This window comes from Microplitis mediator, chromosome 3, assembly GCF_029852145.1.
Source record: "Microplitis mediator isolate UGA2020A chromosome 3, iyMicMedi2.1, whole genome shotgun sequence".
NCBI lineage: Eukaryota > Metazoa > Arthropoda > Insecta > Hymenoptera > Braconidae > Microplitis > Microplitis mediator.
The window spans coordinates 25,284,607-25,302,407 of NC_079971.1; the positions used below are offsets into that span (position 1 = coordinate 25,284,607).

The following is a 17,801-nucleotide window of genomic DNA, read 5'->3' on the forward strand; positions in this document are numbered from 1 at the left end:
GAAAATTTTTATTTGAGTCAAGAAATTATTTACTTGAGCCAAGAAAATTTTTATTTGGTTCGAAAAATTGTTAACTTGTTTAAAAAAAATTTTTTTCTTGAGCTAAGAAATTATTTACTAGAGCCAAGAAAATTTTTCTTTGAGCCATCAATTGTTTACTTGATTCAAAAAATTGTTTACCTGCTCCAAGAAAATTTTTACTTGAGCTAAGAAATTTTTTACTTGAGTCAAGAAAATTTATACTTGGTTCAAAAAATTATTTACTTGTTTCAAGAGAATTTTAACTTGAGTCAAGAAAATTTTTAGTTGAGTCAAGAATTTTTTTTTTCTGTATATAATTTATTTTTTACATATATATATGTACAATATTTACTTGCTTTTGTTACCCCGATATACTGACGGTTTTCTTATATTTTATAAAATAATTTCTGCGATAAAAAAAATCGACGATTATCGAATAAAAAAAAAAAAGTTGATATAATTTTTATACAGATATTTAATTACTAAGTAAATTTGTATAAATAAAGGTGTAATAAAATAAAAACAATTGAAAAGATTATATTGTTTAATACTTGTTAAAAATATAAATTTCATAAATTTAAATCTAAAAATTTTAATTTGTTTTTTTTCTTTTTTAATTTTATACATAATAAAATTACATATATTTAGCGCAATATTTAACAACATCACAAGTAATCAAACTTGTAAAAAAAAATATAAAACAAAGTTTTGTTACGACCGAAGATTTTAATTAAGACTACAGAAATTTTTAACTTTTTACAAACTCGGCAATTAGCAATCGCGTTGCTCTGTACAAGTTAAAAAAAAACAAAAAACAATTAGAGTTGTACTATGACGTGGACTTAGAGCCGAGCAAAAGCTCAAGAAAGTAAACTTTCTTATTTTTTTTTAAATATTAAAGTTATCAAGTCCATCAGTTAGGCAGCAATTGTTAATTATTATTATTAATATAATAAGTCCGTGAGTATCCTGCATCGGTCGGTAGTTACCTGACAATTATTAATAATTAATCAATAAAAAAAAAGGTTACAAACTAATTCTTAATGAATTAATAATTAGATAACAATAATTACCGCAGTCGAGAGAAAGTTCGATGAATCAGGACACGAAAAAAAATAAATTTATTTTATTGATAAATAAAATAAATTTTTTTCCCGCGATATTTTAAAATAATTACAGAACTGTCCCATGACAAATCGAACCTCTCGAGTAGGCGCGTTATTTGAAATTAATTATTCACATGGTCCCGCTAAAATTTTTAAATATTTAGCGGTACCGTAATATAAAATATTTATTTTTGCTTTCATTTAAACAAAATGAGTAAAAATAAATTTAAAGACCATTGCAATACTATCGCTTAAACAATTGTATGTACAATAAAAAAAATATAATAATTAATTGCATTCAAAACAAACTCACGCATACGTTACATTTTTTTAAGTGTAACCTCAGTCTTCTTCGTCTGCAGTCTCGCAATCCTATTTACATTTTTTATTTTTTTTTCATGGTCACAACTATTTACACGGGACTTGAACATGAATAATTAAAATCTAGGTAAATGATAAAAAAATGATGAGATTTAAAGGGTAAATCTCGTTAAATATTTACAGTATAAAGTAATTAATTAATTAATAACTAATAGACTAAACTATTTTGATGGCGTTGTCGATGTGAAGCTTCGACAGAGACTTTTTAACCCTGAGGGCGGTCAATCTCACTGCTGGATTGCCATGCCAACATTCAGTCATGACTTTGCTCAAAGCGGAAAGAACCTGGAGTAAAAAAAAAAATTATTAGAATGGTGAAATTTTTATGGGAGCGAAATAGGGTGAGCCAAAAAAACCAACCTATCGAATTTACGTCTTAAAAAGGACCTATATATCGAGGAAAAAATTCACCCATTGGGCAAAATTTTTAGCTCAATTTTAAAAGGTGTCGGTAGCCATCTGAAATTTCCCATTTAAATAACATGCAAAAAAAACTTTTTTGATTAAAAATATTATAACTTTTGAACCGTGTGAGATAAAAATTCGGCTCTAGAATATTCTTGTAGGGCATTAAATTTCTTAAAAGAAAATCCTAGGAGTCGAATTTGTAAACTTGATATTTTATATACTAACAGGCCATCAAAGTCTAGAGTAAACAGAATCATACAAATGTAAGGTTTTATTATTAAAAATATCAATACGACGAGAAAATTTGTTTTAATGTAGTGCAATGAAATCACCAACAATATCCACGTTGTAACAAATAATATTTCGTTATCGATCACAATAAAAGAAAAGTATTTGGAAAATACAAATAAAGCCTCAAATTTGTATGATTCTGTTTACTCTAGACTTTGATAGCCTGTTAGTATACGAAATATCAAGTTTACAAATTCGACTCCCAGGACTTTCTTTTAAGAAATTTAATGCCCTACAAGAATATTCTAGAGCCGAATTTTTGTCTCACATGGTTCAAAAGTTATAATATTTTTAATCAAAAAAAATTTTTTTGCCTGTTATTTAGATGGGAAATTTCAGATGGACACCTTTTAAAATTGAGTTAAAAATTTTGCCCAATGAGAGAATTTTTTTCTCGATATATAGGTCCTTTTTAAGACGTAAATTCGATAGGTTGGTTTTTTTGGCTCACCCTAGAGCGAAATCGAGGATTAGAGTGAGGACTTACCGGATCAAGTTCCCAGCGTGTAGGGATAATTGGCCTGAGCTTCTTTACGCAGACAGCGAGTCTCATGTCCTCGAAATTAGGATCACTTGGTACGACATCGTGATAAGGCAGGCCGTAAGGCTCTGCAGTGGATATTTTACCACCGGTTACGCATCTTCTACACACCTCCCACAGCACCAGTCCCACGGAATACATGTCAGCCATTTTAAAAGCATCGAATGACGTGGTATTGAGACTTTCGTCCAATACTTCTGGCGCCATGTATCGCCGGGTCCCTACTCTAGTATTGGGGGCGATGTCTATCTCTCCGGTATCGCTGTGAATTAAAAATAAATAAATATATAATGCCGTTCGAGGTGAGCCCGAATCAATCAAAAGTTTTATTTTAAGACGTAATCCTCAGAAAAAAAATACTTTAGTTAAGAAGCTTACCTGAGAAACCGGACGGCGAGACCGAAATCAGCGATAACACACTCGCCGTTCCTCTTTACAAGGATATTTCGACTCTTGATATCGCGATGTGCGATCGCAGGCTTCCCGCGGGTACCAAAAATTTCCGTATGGAGATGAGCTATTCCGGATGCTATGGACAGACAGATTGTAAAGAGAGTCTGGTGATCCAGGACCGTTGTCTGTAGATAGTCATGAAGTGATCCACGTTCGTGGTAGTCCGTTATCAGCAACATTTGCGTCCAAGTACCAGTTCCCTTGATGTCCGCAGCAATGAATCCCAGAATATTGTCGTGTCTCATAAGAACAGTCTGATAGATTTCGGTTTCGCGGAACCACGAGGCTTCTTCAAGTGTGAAAAATACCTTGACAGCAACTTTTTCACCGCGCCAACGTGCTAACCAGACCTCGCCGAAACGGCCTTTGCCAACGCACTGGGACAGCGCGAGCTGCTTAGCAATCGTCCGTTGCACGAGCAATGGAAGACCAGATCCAGAACCAGAGCTGTGTTCGATCAGGTCTTTGAGGGTTCCCTGGGAGGACACTAGACAAGGATCCCGTTCTCTGCGTCCATATTTACGGTACAGGAATACGACTGCTATGATAATTGCGACGCAGCACGCCGACATTGTGACGGCAATTATTATCAGCGGACCTCCAGTATTCATAGAGGCTGGATTGGGTGCTGGTGTCGAAGGCGCAATGTAGTCAGGAAACACATCTCTGTTGCATAAATCAGTACTATTACAGCAGATTACAGTTTTAGTTTTCAACCGCGGTATCTTGTTTCCTTTGCACTGCATGAAGGCGCTTTCATCGTCTCGAGATAAGCAACCGAAGGAATATTCTGGCACGTATTCTCCGAGTTCTCGGTCCCAGACTTCGTCAACTGCGCTGAAGCAGAAACTTCCTGGACCAAGTAGGCATGTTCCGTTTTGCTTATCGTCATTGCAGTAGCCGTCACAATAACACTCGATTCCAGCCACTGTAATTACAAAAGAAAATTAATTTTTATGGGTACTGAGTATGTGTTTGTGGTGAGGAAAATTTATCGTGTATTGGACAACAGGCTGATGTTAATAAACGACTGGAGTGGAACGAATGGGAGAAGAACATCAGTGACTAAAAAAAAAAACAACGTCCTTGCCTGGGGCGCGGATGTAGGAGGAACGGACCTTTTACGGTATTTTTCGTATCGCAATTAATTGCTAACTCGTACTTTCACCGTAACGTTTAACGCTTATGTTATTTTTTTTTTTTAAATCTCTCGCCAATACATTCCGGCATTCTATTCCTTGGACTATACAGCGCGGAAATGTATAGTAGGGAGGGTGGGGCAGAGCGGCCCCCCTGAAATTTTGATAAAAAAAATTTTTTTTTTTTACTAATTACTGTAAATCCGAGGTTTGCGCATTTTTACCCCGACGCATGACATTTGGGGCAAAATGAACAAGCCCAAAATTTTGAAAAAGTGATTTTTTCATATTTTTATCGTCAAATTAAAAAAAAATTATTATAATTCCACATTTCTAGCCCTACGCATAACACCTGGGGCAAAATGGACCAGCCGAAACTTCCGAAAAAATTATTTTTTCATATTTTTCGGCCGTTTCTCTATAAAAGAGGCAAATTTGGTCACTAAAAATTTATAAAAATTAAATTTTTTTTTTTAGTTGATAAATTTTTGAAATAAAGTAAAATCATAGAATTGATTTTTTTTTTTATTAAATAACAATTAGTAATTAAGGTAATCGAGAGTGAACGATTTATTACACCTTAAAAAATTTTTTTCGAGTAATATAAAACCAAAAATAGTTGTCAAGAGAAAGAAATACATTCTTAATGATGAAAACAATTTAAAAAAAAAAAAAAAAACGAAAAAAAAAAAATTTTTTTCTCATTTTTTGGAGGGGCCGCTCTGCCCCACAAAAAAATTTTTTTTTTCAGAATTTTGGCAAAATGTCCATAAATTTGTTCGAAATAGGACAAAAGTAAAGTGATCTTATGGTTGAAAGACACAAAAAGTAATAATTGGCTTAGGGGGCCGCTCTGCCCCACCCTCCCCTATGCAAAAAAAAAAAATACTTTCTTGGTTGAAAAAAAAAATTTTTCTAGGACTAGAATAAATTTCTCGCCTCAATAATTTTTTTCTCGCCTCAAAAAATTTTTTTATGCTCCAAGAACTTCTTGGGTCAACTAAAAATTTTTTACCCCAAGAAATTCTTTGTTTCTCCGTACGTTTATTAGGGATCTGTTAATATGTGAGTGCATATTATATGCGAAACGTGTAACGCAGAAGCAATTGTAGATGCAAATGTTAATGGCAGTTTTGTATGGTAATAAAAGCGTCGTCATCTTCATCTTGTATTTTATTTAAACCCGTATATATGTATATTTATACTGACGAGTGATGGTGATACACGATGACGATTAATTTCGTCTGGCTGTGTCCTTATATTAGTACCCCAGTAAAACTCTCGTTGTCTGCATCCAGGTGGAGGGGATTTACCGGGTTCTATAAGTGTAACAGTGGAATCTGGAGTGCATTTTGTCGGGAGATCAGACAGACGAAGAATGCAACTGGACAAATTTAAAGTTACTCGGATTTTAAATTATTTTTGGACCCTCAAACTAATTGTTCAGTCGGGGTCTACTCTTTTTATTTCTAAAGATCTTTATTCAGTTATATTTATATACTTGGGTATAATGAAGTAGATTAATTTTAAAAATATGAGGTGAGAAATGAAAAGAGCCGGTGTAAGATAAAAGATGTGAGATGGAACAAATTAAAAGTGACACTAATGTAGAGATGTAGACTGAGGAGAGATTCAGCAGCTGAGAAAAGGATTTGAATAGACATCGAGAAATAAACGATCCGCGCGATAATTGCGGTCTGGATGAACCGCTAGTGTAGTAAGAATAAGCTACGACATATAGAATATATATGTATATATTATATATTTATAAACATATATGTATATAGCAAGCAAGCAATAGTTGAGGCTGCTGCCCGGCGAGATATGTCGTGTGGGCGGACGAGCATCTCAGCCCACAGTTGGGAAAAAAAGAAGGAAAAGGGTGCGGCGGGTTCAGGAAACTCGGGATACACGCTGGGTACATGTACTGCCACCTCCTCTTCCTCCATTCAATTCCCCATGTACGTTTTTTTTATTCCTTTTCTCTGTCGCGTATTCGTCTCTTTTATTTTCACAGTCTGGATATGTCGTTCGCGGCAGCTCTGTGCTGTGGGGGTGGTAAGTTTACTTCCTGCACGTGTGCCAGTGATTTTGCACGATACTCAGATCAATCACCGTGAGAAATTTATAGTGACTCGAATGTTTGTATGATCGTGAGAAAGGTAATTGGAAGTTTGTAAAATATGGTTTCAGTAAGAAGCGACTATTTTTTAAAGATTTCTGTGTAGAGCCTCGTCTTCGCAGAGGCGATATCTGTCGAGATTATCTGATGCTACCGAATTCCCACAGCACAAGATATGACAAATCGTTCTTAATAAGTGCCCAAAAAAATGGGTCAAGAAATCCTTCTTTTCTGTGTGGAATTAGAATATAGAATGAGGTGACACGACCGATGATCCGAGGACAATTGATCCGCGACAATTAATCCGCGACAATTGATCCTTGCGACGATTGATCCGTCTATAAAATGCGTGTAACATGAAAAATTACGCCCTTTTTTCACTAATTTGTGTGTGAGTATATTTTTTATGTTACACGCACACAAAATTAGTGAAAAAAGGGAATGAGTTACCTAGCAGCCTACATTTATTGAATTTTGAAATTTTTGTTATGATCACTCCTCAAAATTGTGACTTAACGAAGACGGATACTCTATTGGTTCCATTTACTTGAACATCTCATCAGCGGTCTTTTATAATTACAGTTGCAATATTTGAAATTCGTTTCCACTCCGAATCATTAGATGAATTTCGTACACAGAAGAAACGAATTTCTTGGCACAAAAAATGTTTACGTACTCTAAGAAGCTTGCAACTTAAGCGTCAACTTGTTATAAGTCTTGTGTTTCCTATTTTTGATTATTGTGCATGTTTATTTACGTATTTAAAAGCAGAACTTGGTAATTCTCTGACTATATCGGTAAATAATTGTGAGATTTGTGTTGCGGATGCGACGAGATGTTCATATTTCAAGATATAAAAGGCATTTAGGATGGTTAAGACCAGACAGTCGAAGAGCGCAATTACACACAAAAATAGTAGATTACATACCTAGGCCAGTAAAATAAGAAAAGTCTCAGATCACATGTAATTGTTGGCCGAGGCGAAGCCGAGGCTGACAAACATGTGGTCTGAGGCTTTCTTTTTTACTGGCCAAGGTGCGTATACTATTTTTCTGCTCGACGGAGCCGGAAAGTTGCAACTTTGTTCAGGGCAGCGGCCCGAAAGTTGCCACTTTCCGGCCGGAGGGCAGAAAATAAAATTTTTGACTGAAGGTAAATATTCTTGATTCAAGAAAATTTTTTTGGAGACCTAAATTTTCTCAGGTAATAATTCTTTATTGATTTAAACAGTCATCTATACCTCAATACAATTTGAAAAGTTACTAGGTGATAAGACTAGATATTAATTGCATAAATTATTCAGTGGAATCATCTATGTATAAAAATATAAAAAGAATATAAAAAATATAGATATATATATATATAAAATCAAAATATAAAAATTTTCTCAGATAAATTAGAAATCTTCTCCAACCAAGACGAATTCTCTTGGCTCGAGAAAATCTTGACTTGGTTCCCGAAAACGTTTGTCTTCAAAAATATTTTCTTGACTCAAGATATCTGTTTTTTCTGTGTAATATTGTGCGAGTTTTATAAAATTTTATGTCTTATGAGACCTAGTTTGTTTTGTTCTGATTTAAAATTAAGGCCTAATATTGCGGCGCGATGAAACCCAAATAGAATTAATCCGTTGCAAGTTCCATTTCCACGTACAAATGCATATTTTAATTCTTTTATTGTAACAGGTTGTAGACTTTGGAATGTGTTGCCACCGAGTATAACGTTATCATAAGCTTTAGTTGAATTCAGAGAAAAATGTTGTTTATATTTGTTAGAAAATTAGAGTTGATGTCTTTGAGATTAAAACTAATCATAATTATGATTATATTATAAGTTAATTATTGTTTCAAAGTAACCATTATTACCTGAATTCTTATAAATTATATGTGACTTAATAATTGTAGATTTATGATCATATGAAGCAGCAGTTTCCTGATCGATAATTCAAAGAAATAAATAAATAAGAAATTTTTTGCACTAAGAATTGGAAACGAAAATTTTTCTTACAAAGTCTTGACTCTATGGCTAAATAAATAAATGATAATTTATTGATATTTTATTATTTATGACATCGATAAATATCGAGTAATAATTTCCAATTTAAATTAAAAACTTGAAGTATAATTTATAAGAAAAAGGCGTTTGGATAAAATATTATAAAAATATTTAAAGTAAGAGGGTTCAGTGAAGCATGTAAGAGAATGCTTGCCGTGGAATGTCCAAGCTTGGAAAGAGCTAATGTAGTGTCTAGAAATGAATACAAGGGATTAAAAAGAGTAAAAAAATAATATTAGCATAACGCGTAACGGAGATGTGTTCTGTTTAGTTGGCTGGGGTTTGTAAAAGTGACCTGGAGCCGTCAGTCCCAGCGCAGGCGCCAGCAATACAATTCTACACACATACATTTATATATAAACATATAAAAAAAACAAGTTAATAAGTATCGTATAAAGATTCATTTGAAATAAAACATACGCGGACACTGAAGACACTAGAGGAAAAGAAAAAGCGCGGGACTTACGAATAATGCCGACAGTGCCAGCGATTCTTGTTATCTATCGCGTCACGGCTCTCATATATATATATATGTGATGTATGAGCAAGACGGAATTACATGTTATGTGGTGATGTGTGAAAGGAGAGACACAAGAAAACGATAATTGCAACTGCCACCCGCAAGTCTATTTTACGATGACCGTTTCTATATTTACGTCGGCACGAGGGATTGACCCACCCCCTCCACCTTCTTACAACATAACACGTTTTTTATTAACTCTTTTGCGTCTACGCCTAAAATTATAACAATAGTCATTTGCCGACAACATTCTTAAAGTATAATTACTTTTATTACAAAGCGTAATCGGTTTGAAGATAATTTTTTATTGTATTAGATAAACTAATTGTTAATTATCTACTGTTGTAATTACGAGGTGTAGATGTTTTTACGCCGTAGTAAAATTAGTGAGTTGGAGATAATACTCAACTGATAGCCGTCCAATAGTAGAGTAATTTTGTAAATAATGTCAATGATCATTGGCTATAGAAATATTTCATTGATTAATGGACATAAATTGCTTTAATTACGAGATTACTCAAGCGTATACGTATGCATTAATTGTAATTGTAATTCAGCGGTAGAATGTATGAAGGAAATAAAAATTCAATGATTAGATGGCTCATAGACTAACGCAATAGAATTTATTTAACGTTGGATGTAAGATTGTTATTTGTAGAGAACAGGAATGGGCAAAATAGGATTTAGTAAATACTGAGTATTTAAGTAAAATTTGACTTGAAACCCAAATGAATTATTGGTACGTGTCTAAAAAATACTTATCCTCAGAAACAGACAAAGTACTAAATAGTTTGTAACTTAGTATTTTTTACGATTTATCTATACTAAATACATTGTACTTATTGCAGTACTTTTTACTTAAATTTGATATAAGTACTAAGCATAATTGTAATTACAACTTATAATTGTCACAGTATCTATTAAAAAAAATTTTTAATACTTATTCTATCACTAGCAGAACTTTACATACGACGATTGAGACTTAAAATTATCATTTTTGAATATACTATTGCACTCCTAAGATTTTAATAGTCAAATTTATTCATTAGATGATATTAATATATTATTGTCAAATTTATACTGTTTAGTTCAAATAAGTGCACGCGTACAGTTTATGTTTCAGCTTCAACCAGTAATCTAATCAATCATTTTTATATACCCGAGCAAAAATGATTATATTAAATTTTATAACATCATTTCTTTACGGGTTCTTAAAAAAAAAAAAAACTTTTTTCTATTGACATAAAATTTAAAATAAAAAGTTCTTGTAGAGTTAAAAGGTTTAATCGTTTTAATTTATTATTGGCTCAACTTCTATAGTCAATCTAAAAAATACTCTGGGAGTTTTTAATTATTTTTTGTTAGAAATACCAATGATCTAGTACTTAAATGCAACTTTTAATCTCAGTACAAATGTACTTAGTACTTGAACCGTTCTATGAGTACAAAAGTATTCTTATTTAGTTTAAAAATAAAATACTAAATACTATTGTATTTAGTACTAGGAAAAATTAAAAGTATTTGTAATTAGATAATAAATAAAATACTAAGTACTTCGGTATGTCGTATTTAGTACTTGTTAAAAATACTAATTACTTGCCTATTTTTACTCTACAAAAAAAAATTATTATATATCAAAGTATCTATTACTTAATTAGTACTTAAAATACAAATGTACTTAAGTATTCCCATCACTGGTAGAGAAGAATGCAGTTGAAATTTACGAAAAAGCTAGTTTTAGTTCACTAGAATCTCCTTCGGATTTAGTTGGATGGATGGTGAGTCTGGTGATGATGGAAGTTTTATCTGAAGGCCTTGACTTGAATTTAATGCTCAAGCGATCGTTCAATTCTCTTATCCAGCATCACGCAATGTAACATCTCAGAATACCAAGTAAGTCTTTGTATTGCTGAGTAGCTGGTCCTCGAGGACAGGGTCTTAAAAATGTTTAACAGATGTCTGCTGACCCTACTTGATGCAACAGGAAGTACAAAATCCCGGCTCGAGGGGACACTGAATATGAAACAAGATCTGCTGACTTAACTAGACTAGGCATGGGGCAGAGCCGACTGGAGTCTGTGGAAAATCCCATTGCTCAAAAATTTGTCGAAAAATAATTATCGTGTCCCCTATCCAGTGAGTCAGTGGTTTCCCAGTCGTAAATTCTACAAGTACTGTGAGATATAATACGTAATAATTGGATGACGTGAGTGTTTTCATTTAGATTTATCCGATGGCTGATGACGAATATACCAGTGAACTAATTTTCTTGACATATATTGATCGTTCGAACGTCCAAATACGATAGAGCAGTGTACATATATATAAAAATAATGTTTTTTTATATAAATACATTGGGGCATATATATTTTGTACATATATATGTATAGCCAAGTACTTTCCAGTGGGCGAATTTGGCCTGCATTTTGTTTCTAGAGTCATGCCATAAAACGCGAAACTAATCGATGTGAAGTGTATGGGGGGATTCTATAGTCGGCACGACTTTAATATCAACCCTCTGTCGGACTTTTCTGAGAAATGAACAACCTTTTGCGAAACAAGTACACTTTAATGTTGTTGTTATTATTGTTATTATTATTATATATTACTTTGATTAAATATAGTACACTAGTTGGTTTAATACGCGTGCGCGTTGGCGATCTTGTTTCTGTTCTCCCCTTCGCTGATGCGAACCAAGTCAAACACCTGTTCTTATCTTTCAGGACAGAAAGAGTTTGCGTTAAACCTGTAATGAAACATATTCTACCGCGGATTGAGATATAAAATATACATGTTTTGTAAATGATAATTCAAAAAAATATCACAATCTCGGGTTTTTAAATGAATGAAAACAAAACCGCAGATGTTCAAATCTTGTACTGTTTGATTTTCCTAGATAAGTCGGCCGCAAATTTATGAAAACACGCCTCGAGAAGCTTATTACAAGCTGGTTAAATTCAAAATCCATCCGAAATAATCCGGCTTCATGATCAGATTACCAATTGGGCCTTAGCATAAATGGCTAAAGATGAAGCCTCATGAATGCACGCCACTATCTTTAATCTTTTGGTCTTCTCCGGCAGCAATATATCCATACATACATACATATATGTACATATGAACACATGAGTTAAATATAATATAATATATAAGACTAGAGACTTCCATAATGTACGAACTGGTCTTGGTTTTCTCGTGGTGGTCGTCTTTGATATAAGAAACGAGAAACTGGAAGACGAGAATGGACGGGGGCACACGCATCTTTCACGTTTAAACTGCAGTCACGTACGCCGTGTGACCACTGATATTTCTCGGTTATCCTTTTTTTATTTCCATTGCTGTTGCTGTTGTTGTTGATTACTTTTTTAAACCCTTTTTCTCCTTATTCCCCACCTCATTCAACCTTGATGGACGCGATCTACTGCTGATGGATTTTACACCGTGGCGCCACACATCGCGTGCTTTTCCCATAATAACGTAAATACCATTAGAAGTACTCTAAGATATGCTTGTAAGAACTCAAGGTACTTGTTCCGTGATAGTCCAATTCAAAAGTATTTGAGACGAAAATCTTTTCTGAACGCACATCTACTGCGCTTGCGCGAAGATATTTCTATAGATAATGGACTATTTTCCGAAAACAATCTTTCTTATAGGATTTCTAACATGTTATACTTTTATCAAATTCCGCTAATGCGTTTTGATTTATGTAAAAAATGCGCGGGAATTTCGGTTTTTCAAAAATCGTACCAATGTTCAAGGCATGATTGTAAGGAAACGGTTCATCTGACGAAAAATTTCAATCAAACCTTTTTTGTAGAGCATTCAATTTCCTTCAAGAAATGTATTCAAGTCAATTTCGTTTATTTCAATGGTTTGCGAGTTATAAGACAAAAACCCGCGCAGTAAAAAAAATTCAAAAATTGCGATGATAGATTTCTTAATATCAAGGGCTCAAATTTTCTGGCCTAGACTAGAGTCAATATTAAAACATCAAAATTTCGACATCGTTTTTTTCAAATTTCGGCGGTAAATTTAAACAGACAAAAGCTCATATTATTTTCAAATTAACTAAAAATCGGGAGTGGTTTCATTGAAATTCGTTGAAAAATTGTTCTGTGCAGCCATCGTAATATTTTAACCCTTACTGGGCTTCGTATCAACTTGCGGTGCAAGCATTATTTTATATACTCCCGATAATCTCTTGCCAATACGTATACATATATATGTATAAATACCATGTATTGTTGAACAAACTGCATTGCTAAGGCTTGATCTGACACGCGATCACAATGACAAATGGAAACGAGAAAATGCGATGGTTGCACAATCAACTAGACCAAATATTTGCTTAATCGTTAAGGCCCAACCCAACCTTTTAACCACTTTAACTACTCTACAACTTGAGACTTAACTAATAGTTAATACTCTTGCCTATACTCTAGTCTTTACTCATATCTAAGTCTACCTGCGTCTCAGGGAATTTCCAAGCTAATGGAATTTACTATCGTTCTATCAGGGATCAGCGTGAACCCAAATATTAAACCGCCTGATCACTCGATTTTTAAACCAACAAACGGACCAAAGCTCATTGTCAAACACGTGGAGTTCGTCGGTCATTTATTTGTCGGGTAAATCCTGTAAGCGACAAAGTACTTGGCAGTAATTCATTTGTAATGGAGTAGATTAGACGTAACTTTAAACCCTTTCTTTTGCTAACGGAAAATAAATTATCAGTAAGGGCTGCTCTTAAATAATACGTGGCACGTAAAACTTTTATGGCTGACATTGTAATGTTGGAGATAAATTACAAGACGCAGACGTGGGCTTTAAACTTTCGGTGGTAAAATAAATTCAATGGGATTTTGAAATGAAAAGAGTATATATGTATAGAGAATGTATAAGAAAATTGTATTATATGTATAGAAAAATAAGAAAAAAAGGTCAGACATTGTACTTTGCGGGTCGTAGAGTGAATCGAGCCAACAATAGGTCAGGTAAAATGTATGGATAAAAAAACCTCTACTCACACCTGGTGTAGGTTCGGGTAGAGGTCTTAAGACTAGATATTGAATATATGTATGTATGCATACCCATAGCCGATGGGTTTTAGACTAAAAAAATATCTCGGAGATTTCTTTAGAGCCTGAACTAACATTTTCTTTACTCGCTTTGTCTGCTTACTTTATTTTTTTAAAAAACGAATCTTTTGAGAATGAAAAAAAAGCGGTTTTATGAAGGAATTTAAATGATGTTTATTTCAGAGATTCATACAAGCGCGAAATAATTAAATCTAGCAATTAGCAGTGAGTTATTTTATGACGAGTTGTTTTTATAAAAAATTATAAGAAATTAAATTGTATATGATGGTAAAGATATCGTACGGATTAATGGAGGAAATCTTAGTAATGGTGTGATAAGTGATACTCTTTTGACAGTTTAAATAGTAATTTAATCCTTTTAACATTCCGCTCCAATATGTCGCTCGGTGTTTATTTAAATTTAAATTTGAATGAATAAATAAACAAAATTTTTATTGCATCGTAAAAAATATTTCTAAGAAATTCAGATTTAAATTTTGAATTTTTATACGAAACTAAAATTTATTTTTAAAAATTTTGAATTTTTATACAAAACGAAAATTCATTTTTAAAAATTTTTATACAAAACTTTAGAATTGACTTTTAAAAATTTTCCTACGAAACTATAATTTATTCTTAAAAATTTTGAATTTTCATAAGAAACTAAAATTTATTTTTAAAAATTTTGAATTTTTATACAAAATTAAAATTTATTTAAAAAAATTTTGAATTTTTATACAAAACGAAAATTTACTTTTAAAAATTTTTATACAAAACTTTAGAATTTACTATTGAAAATTTTCATACAAAACTAAAATTTATTTTTTAAAATTTTGAATTTTTATACAAAGCTAAAATTTATTTTTAAAAATTTTTATACAAAATTTTAGAATTTACTTTTAAAAATTTTCATAGGAAACTAAAATTTATTTTTAAAAATTTTGAATTTTTATACAAGCAAAAAATTTTTTTAAAAATTTTTATACAAAACTTTAGAATTTACTTTTAAAAATTTTCATACGAAACTAAAATTCATTTTTAAAAATTTTGAATTTTTATACAAAACGAAAATTTATTTTTAAAAATTTTTATACAAAACTTTAGAATTTACTTTTAAAAATTTTCATACAAAACTAAAATTTATTTTTAAAAATTTTGAATTTTTATACAAAACGAAAATTTATTTTTAAAAACTTTTATACAAAACTTCAGAATTTGCGTTTAAAAATTTTCATACGAAACTAAAATTTATTTTTAAAAATCTTAAAATTTTTTTTAAATTTCCGTACTTGAGAAGTGAATACAAGAATTTAAGGGATAGGATCACATTTAAAAGTCTCACATGGACTTTAATGTAATGCAAGAACTAAAAGAACCTCGAGAAGGAAGACAGTGAGTTTTTAACACAAGATAAAAGGAGACAGCGAGTGTCTATAGATCGCATGAGTAAGAGAGACACTTTTGAATCCGAAGGTGTGCGAGAGAAAGAGACTGAATATCCACTTCCCTACAAACTAACACAACCTTACTTTACATCCATACAAATAAAAGAAACAACTCAACAAAACTACACTACAGTACTACTGTAAACTCCATTTCCACTAGCGTTAAATCCTCGTTCTTTGGTATGAAAAAAACTATAATTGATAATTTTAATACCGAAATATATTTAAAATATTTGTGTCAGACTGCAAGTTGCAGGCGTAAAAGACAAATCGTGTTGTGTGTACGTGCGACATCTGATCCCCACATCTGTGTGGCAGAAGTTAAGTCTTGAAAGATCAAGTTCTCCGAAAAACAATACACGACTTTATAAAAAATATATTTTTCAAATTTCCCGCGGGATTATAATTATAAATTATTAGATGTGTGTTTAAATAATAAAATAATAATATTGTTTTTACTTACCACCAGTATTTTTAGCAATTAACACAGCGATAACGAGCCACAACAGGCCGTATTTACATTCGCGCGAACCCGTAGTAGCGGAGAGCGCAGCAGCCATTTTCTACACTCGAGAGCACATACTTTACTGTGACGTAGATAACGACCGTCCAGGCGCAAAAGCGCAGGCCAAATATCTTCGGAAATCTTCGGCTGCCGAGTGGGGGTTCGGTAACAAGTGGGAGAAAAATTTAACATGACTGAGATGCGGATTTTTTGTAGTGGGGGTCGGGTCAGAGAGAGGGGATGGCTCGCGAGGAGTGGGGACGGGCTCGGGCATAGTCGTGGTCGACGAGTGAGCATGCTCGTGAGTTCAGTCATTGAAGAAAGAGCTAGAGGAATACGGGAGAAGAAGGAAAAGGATGTCGAGATAAAAGACCGAGAAAGAGAATCGACGACGGGCGTCGGGGGCGTCAGCTATGGCGGGAGAACGAGTCGGCGCCCTACGGGCGCCACACTGCCGCGACTCGCAGCCTTATATTCTCCATCTCTTTTACTTTTGTCTCTCTTTTACCCGCGGACTCTTACGGAGACTTCTAAGCCTTAATACATCAGGAGAAACCGGCGGCTGTTGGTCAGACACTGGACCTCTACGTCCTATCCAAGATACTCTTGTTCTTGTTTATTCGATCAAGAAAACTGTTAAACTACACCACTACCACATTCGAACATACATATATATATAAATGTAAATGTATGTGAGCGATAGTTTTTTTGTTTAATTTCAAATTCAAAATACGCGCCATGCGCGGTGCCGCAAAAATGACCTCTGCACATTTGGCGCGGGAAATTTCAATATTATTTTTTTTTTATTTTCAAATGTATCAGCTCTGTTTTGGTTGTCGACTTATTTATAGATATGACCAAACACTTTAATTAATGTAAAACAAAAAAGGTCATTCAAGAGTTTGTAATCTATATATGTATATCTATATAAATACCGTTAGTTATAGCCCATATAAATTATAGAATAATGTTGCATAGTTGCGGTTTAGTTTGTAAATAACGAGATAGCTCAGCTGGATGGACAAGTTCAATCACCGTGAGAAATCGATTAAAACTGACTGACACACTTGAGATTAATTTTATTAGTGTAATTGTTGATTCTTATTAAAGCCGATATAACATTTTAGTTTTCAATCCTTTTTCTATTCATATAAATATATATATATATATATTGAATGTTAAAACACCTCAGGTCATTAATCACCCAACGGCGATCGTTTATCGATTCAAAGTTTCCTATTAAAATTGCAAGCGACGTCCAGTCGTGTCGTTGATCGATTTGAAATTGCCAAGACGCGAGAGGAAACTTTAAGTCTTCTCATGGGTCATAGAAATGCTATAAAATTCAATTGACTTTTAAATACATTATATATATTACGCTTTTTATTTTAAGTTCAAAATTACCGAAAATGCGCGGCGCGTAATTTGAATTTAAAAAGCGCGCGGAAATAATTTTGTAATTTAAAAAAATTATGAACGATCAGTTTTTTCTTTTAATTGTCTATATATTTATTTTTACATATTTACATATTTAATGACCATTTAAATAATTTCGTAAAATTTTCTGAGAAAAAACGATTTGTCATAAATAAAAGTGTAAAAAAGATTGATGCTAATTAATTACGATGTTGTTCTTTGTAATTATTAACCAGAAATACACAGTCATGTGTTGCAAACTTACATAAGTGTTAATTAAAAATCAGTTAATTGACTCAGAGTTCTATGAATTAAAA

The 17,801-nt window shown here is 32.8% G+C and overlaps 1 protein-coding gene across 1 annotated transcript; it reads right to left on the reverse strand.

Annotated features, from left to right (window-relative positions):
* Positions 1-552: 552 nt before the first annotated feature.
* LOC130664977 (bone morphogenetic protein receptor type-1B) lies at positions 553-16,189 on the reverse strand. The gene is made up of 4 exons (XM_057465197.1): positions 16,027-16,189; positions 3,127-4,129; positions 2,695-3,010; positions 553-1,793 (listed from the first exon to the last, which is right to left on the reverse strand). The coding sequence occupies exons 1-4, from the start codon at positions 16,121-16,123 to the stop codon at positions 1,665-1,667; spliced, it is 1,545 nt and encodes a 514-aa protein (XP_057321180.1). The 5' UTR covers positions 16,124-16,189; the 3' UTR covers positions 553-1,664.
* Positions 16,190-17,801: the final 1,612 nt, after the last annotated feature.

Excerpts from the sequence above, each read along its gene's own strand:
- LOC130664977 (XM_057465197.1), bottom strand. The coding sequence starts at position 16,123 with ATGGCTGCTGCGCTCTCCGCTACTACGGGTTCGCGCGAATGTAAATAC. Across the intron at positions 3,011-3,126 it reads CTCGCCGTCCGGTTTCTCAG|CGATACCGGAGAGATAGACA; the intron begins GTAAGCTTCTTA and ends TTTAATTCACAG. Across the intron at positions 1,794-2,694 it reads CACGCTGGGAACTTGATCCG|GTTCTTTCCGCTTTGAGCAA; the intron begins GTAAGTCCTCAC and ends TTTTTACTCCAG.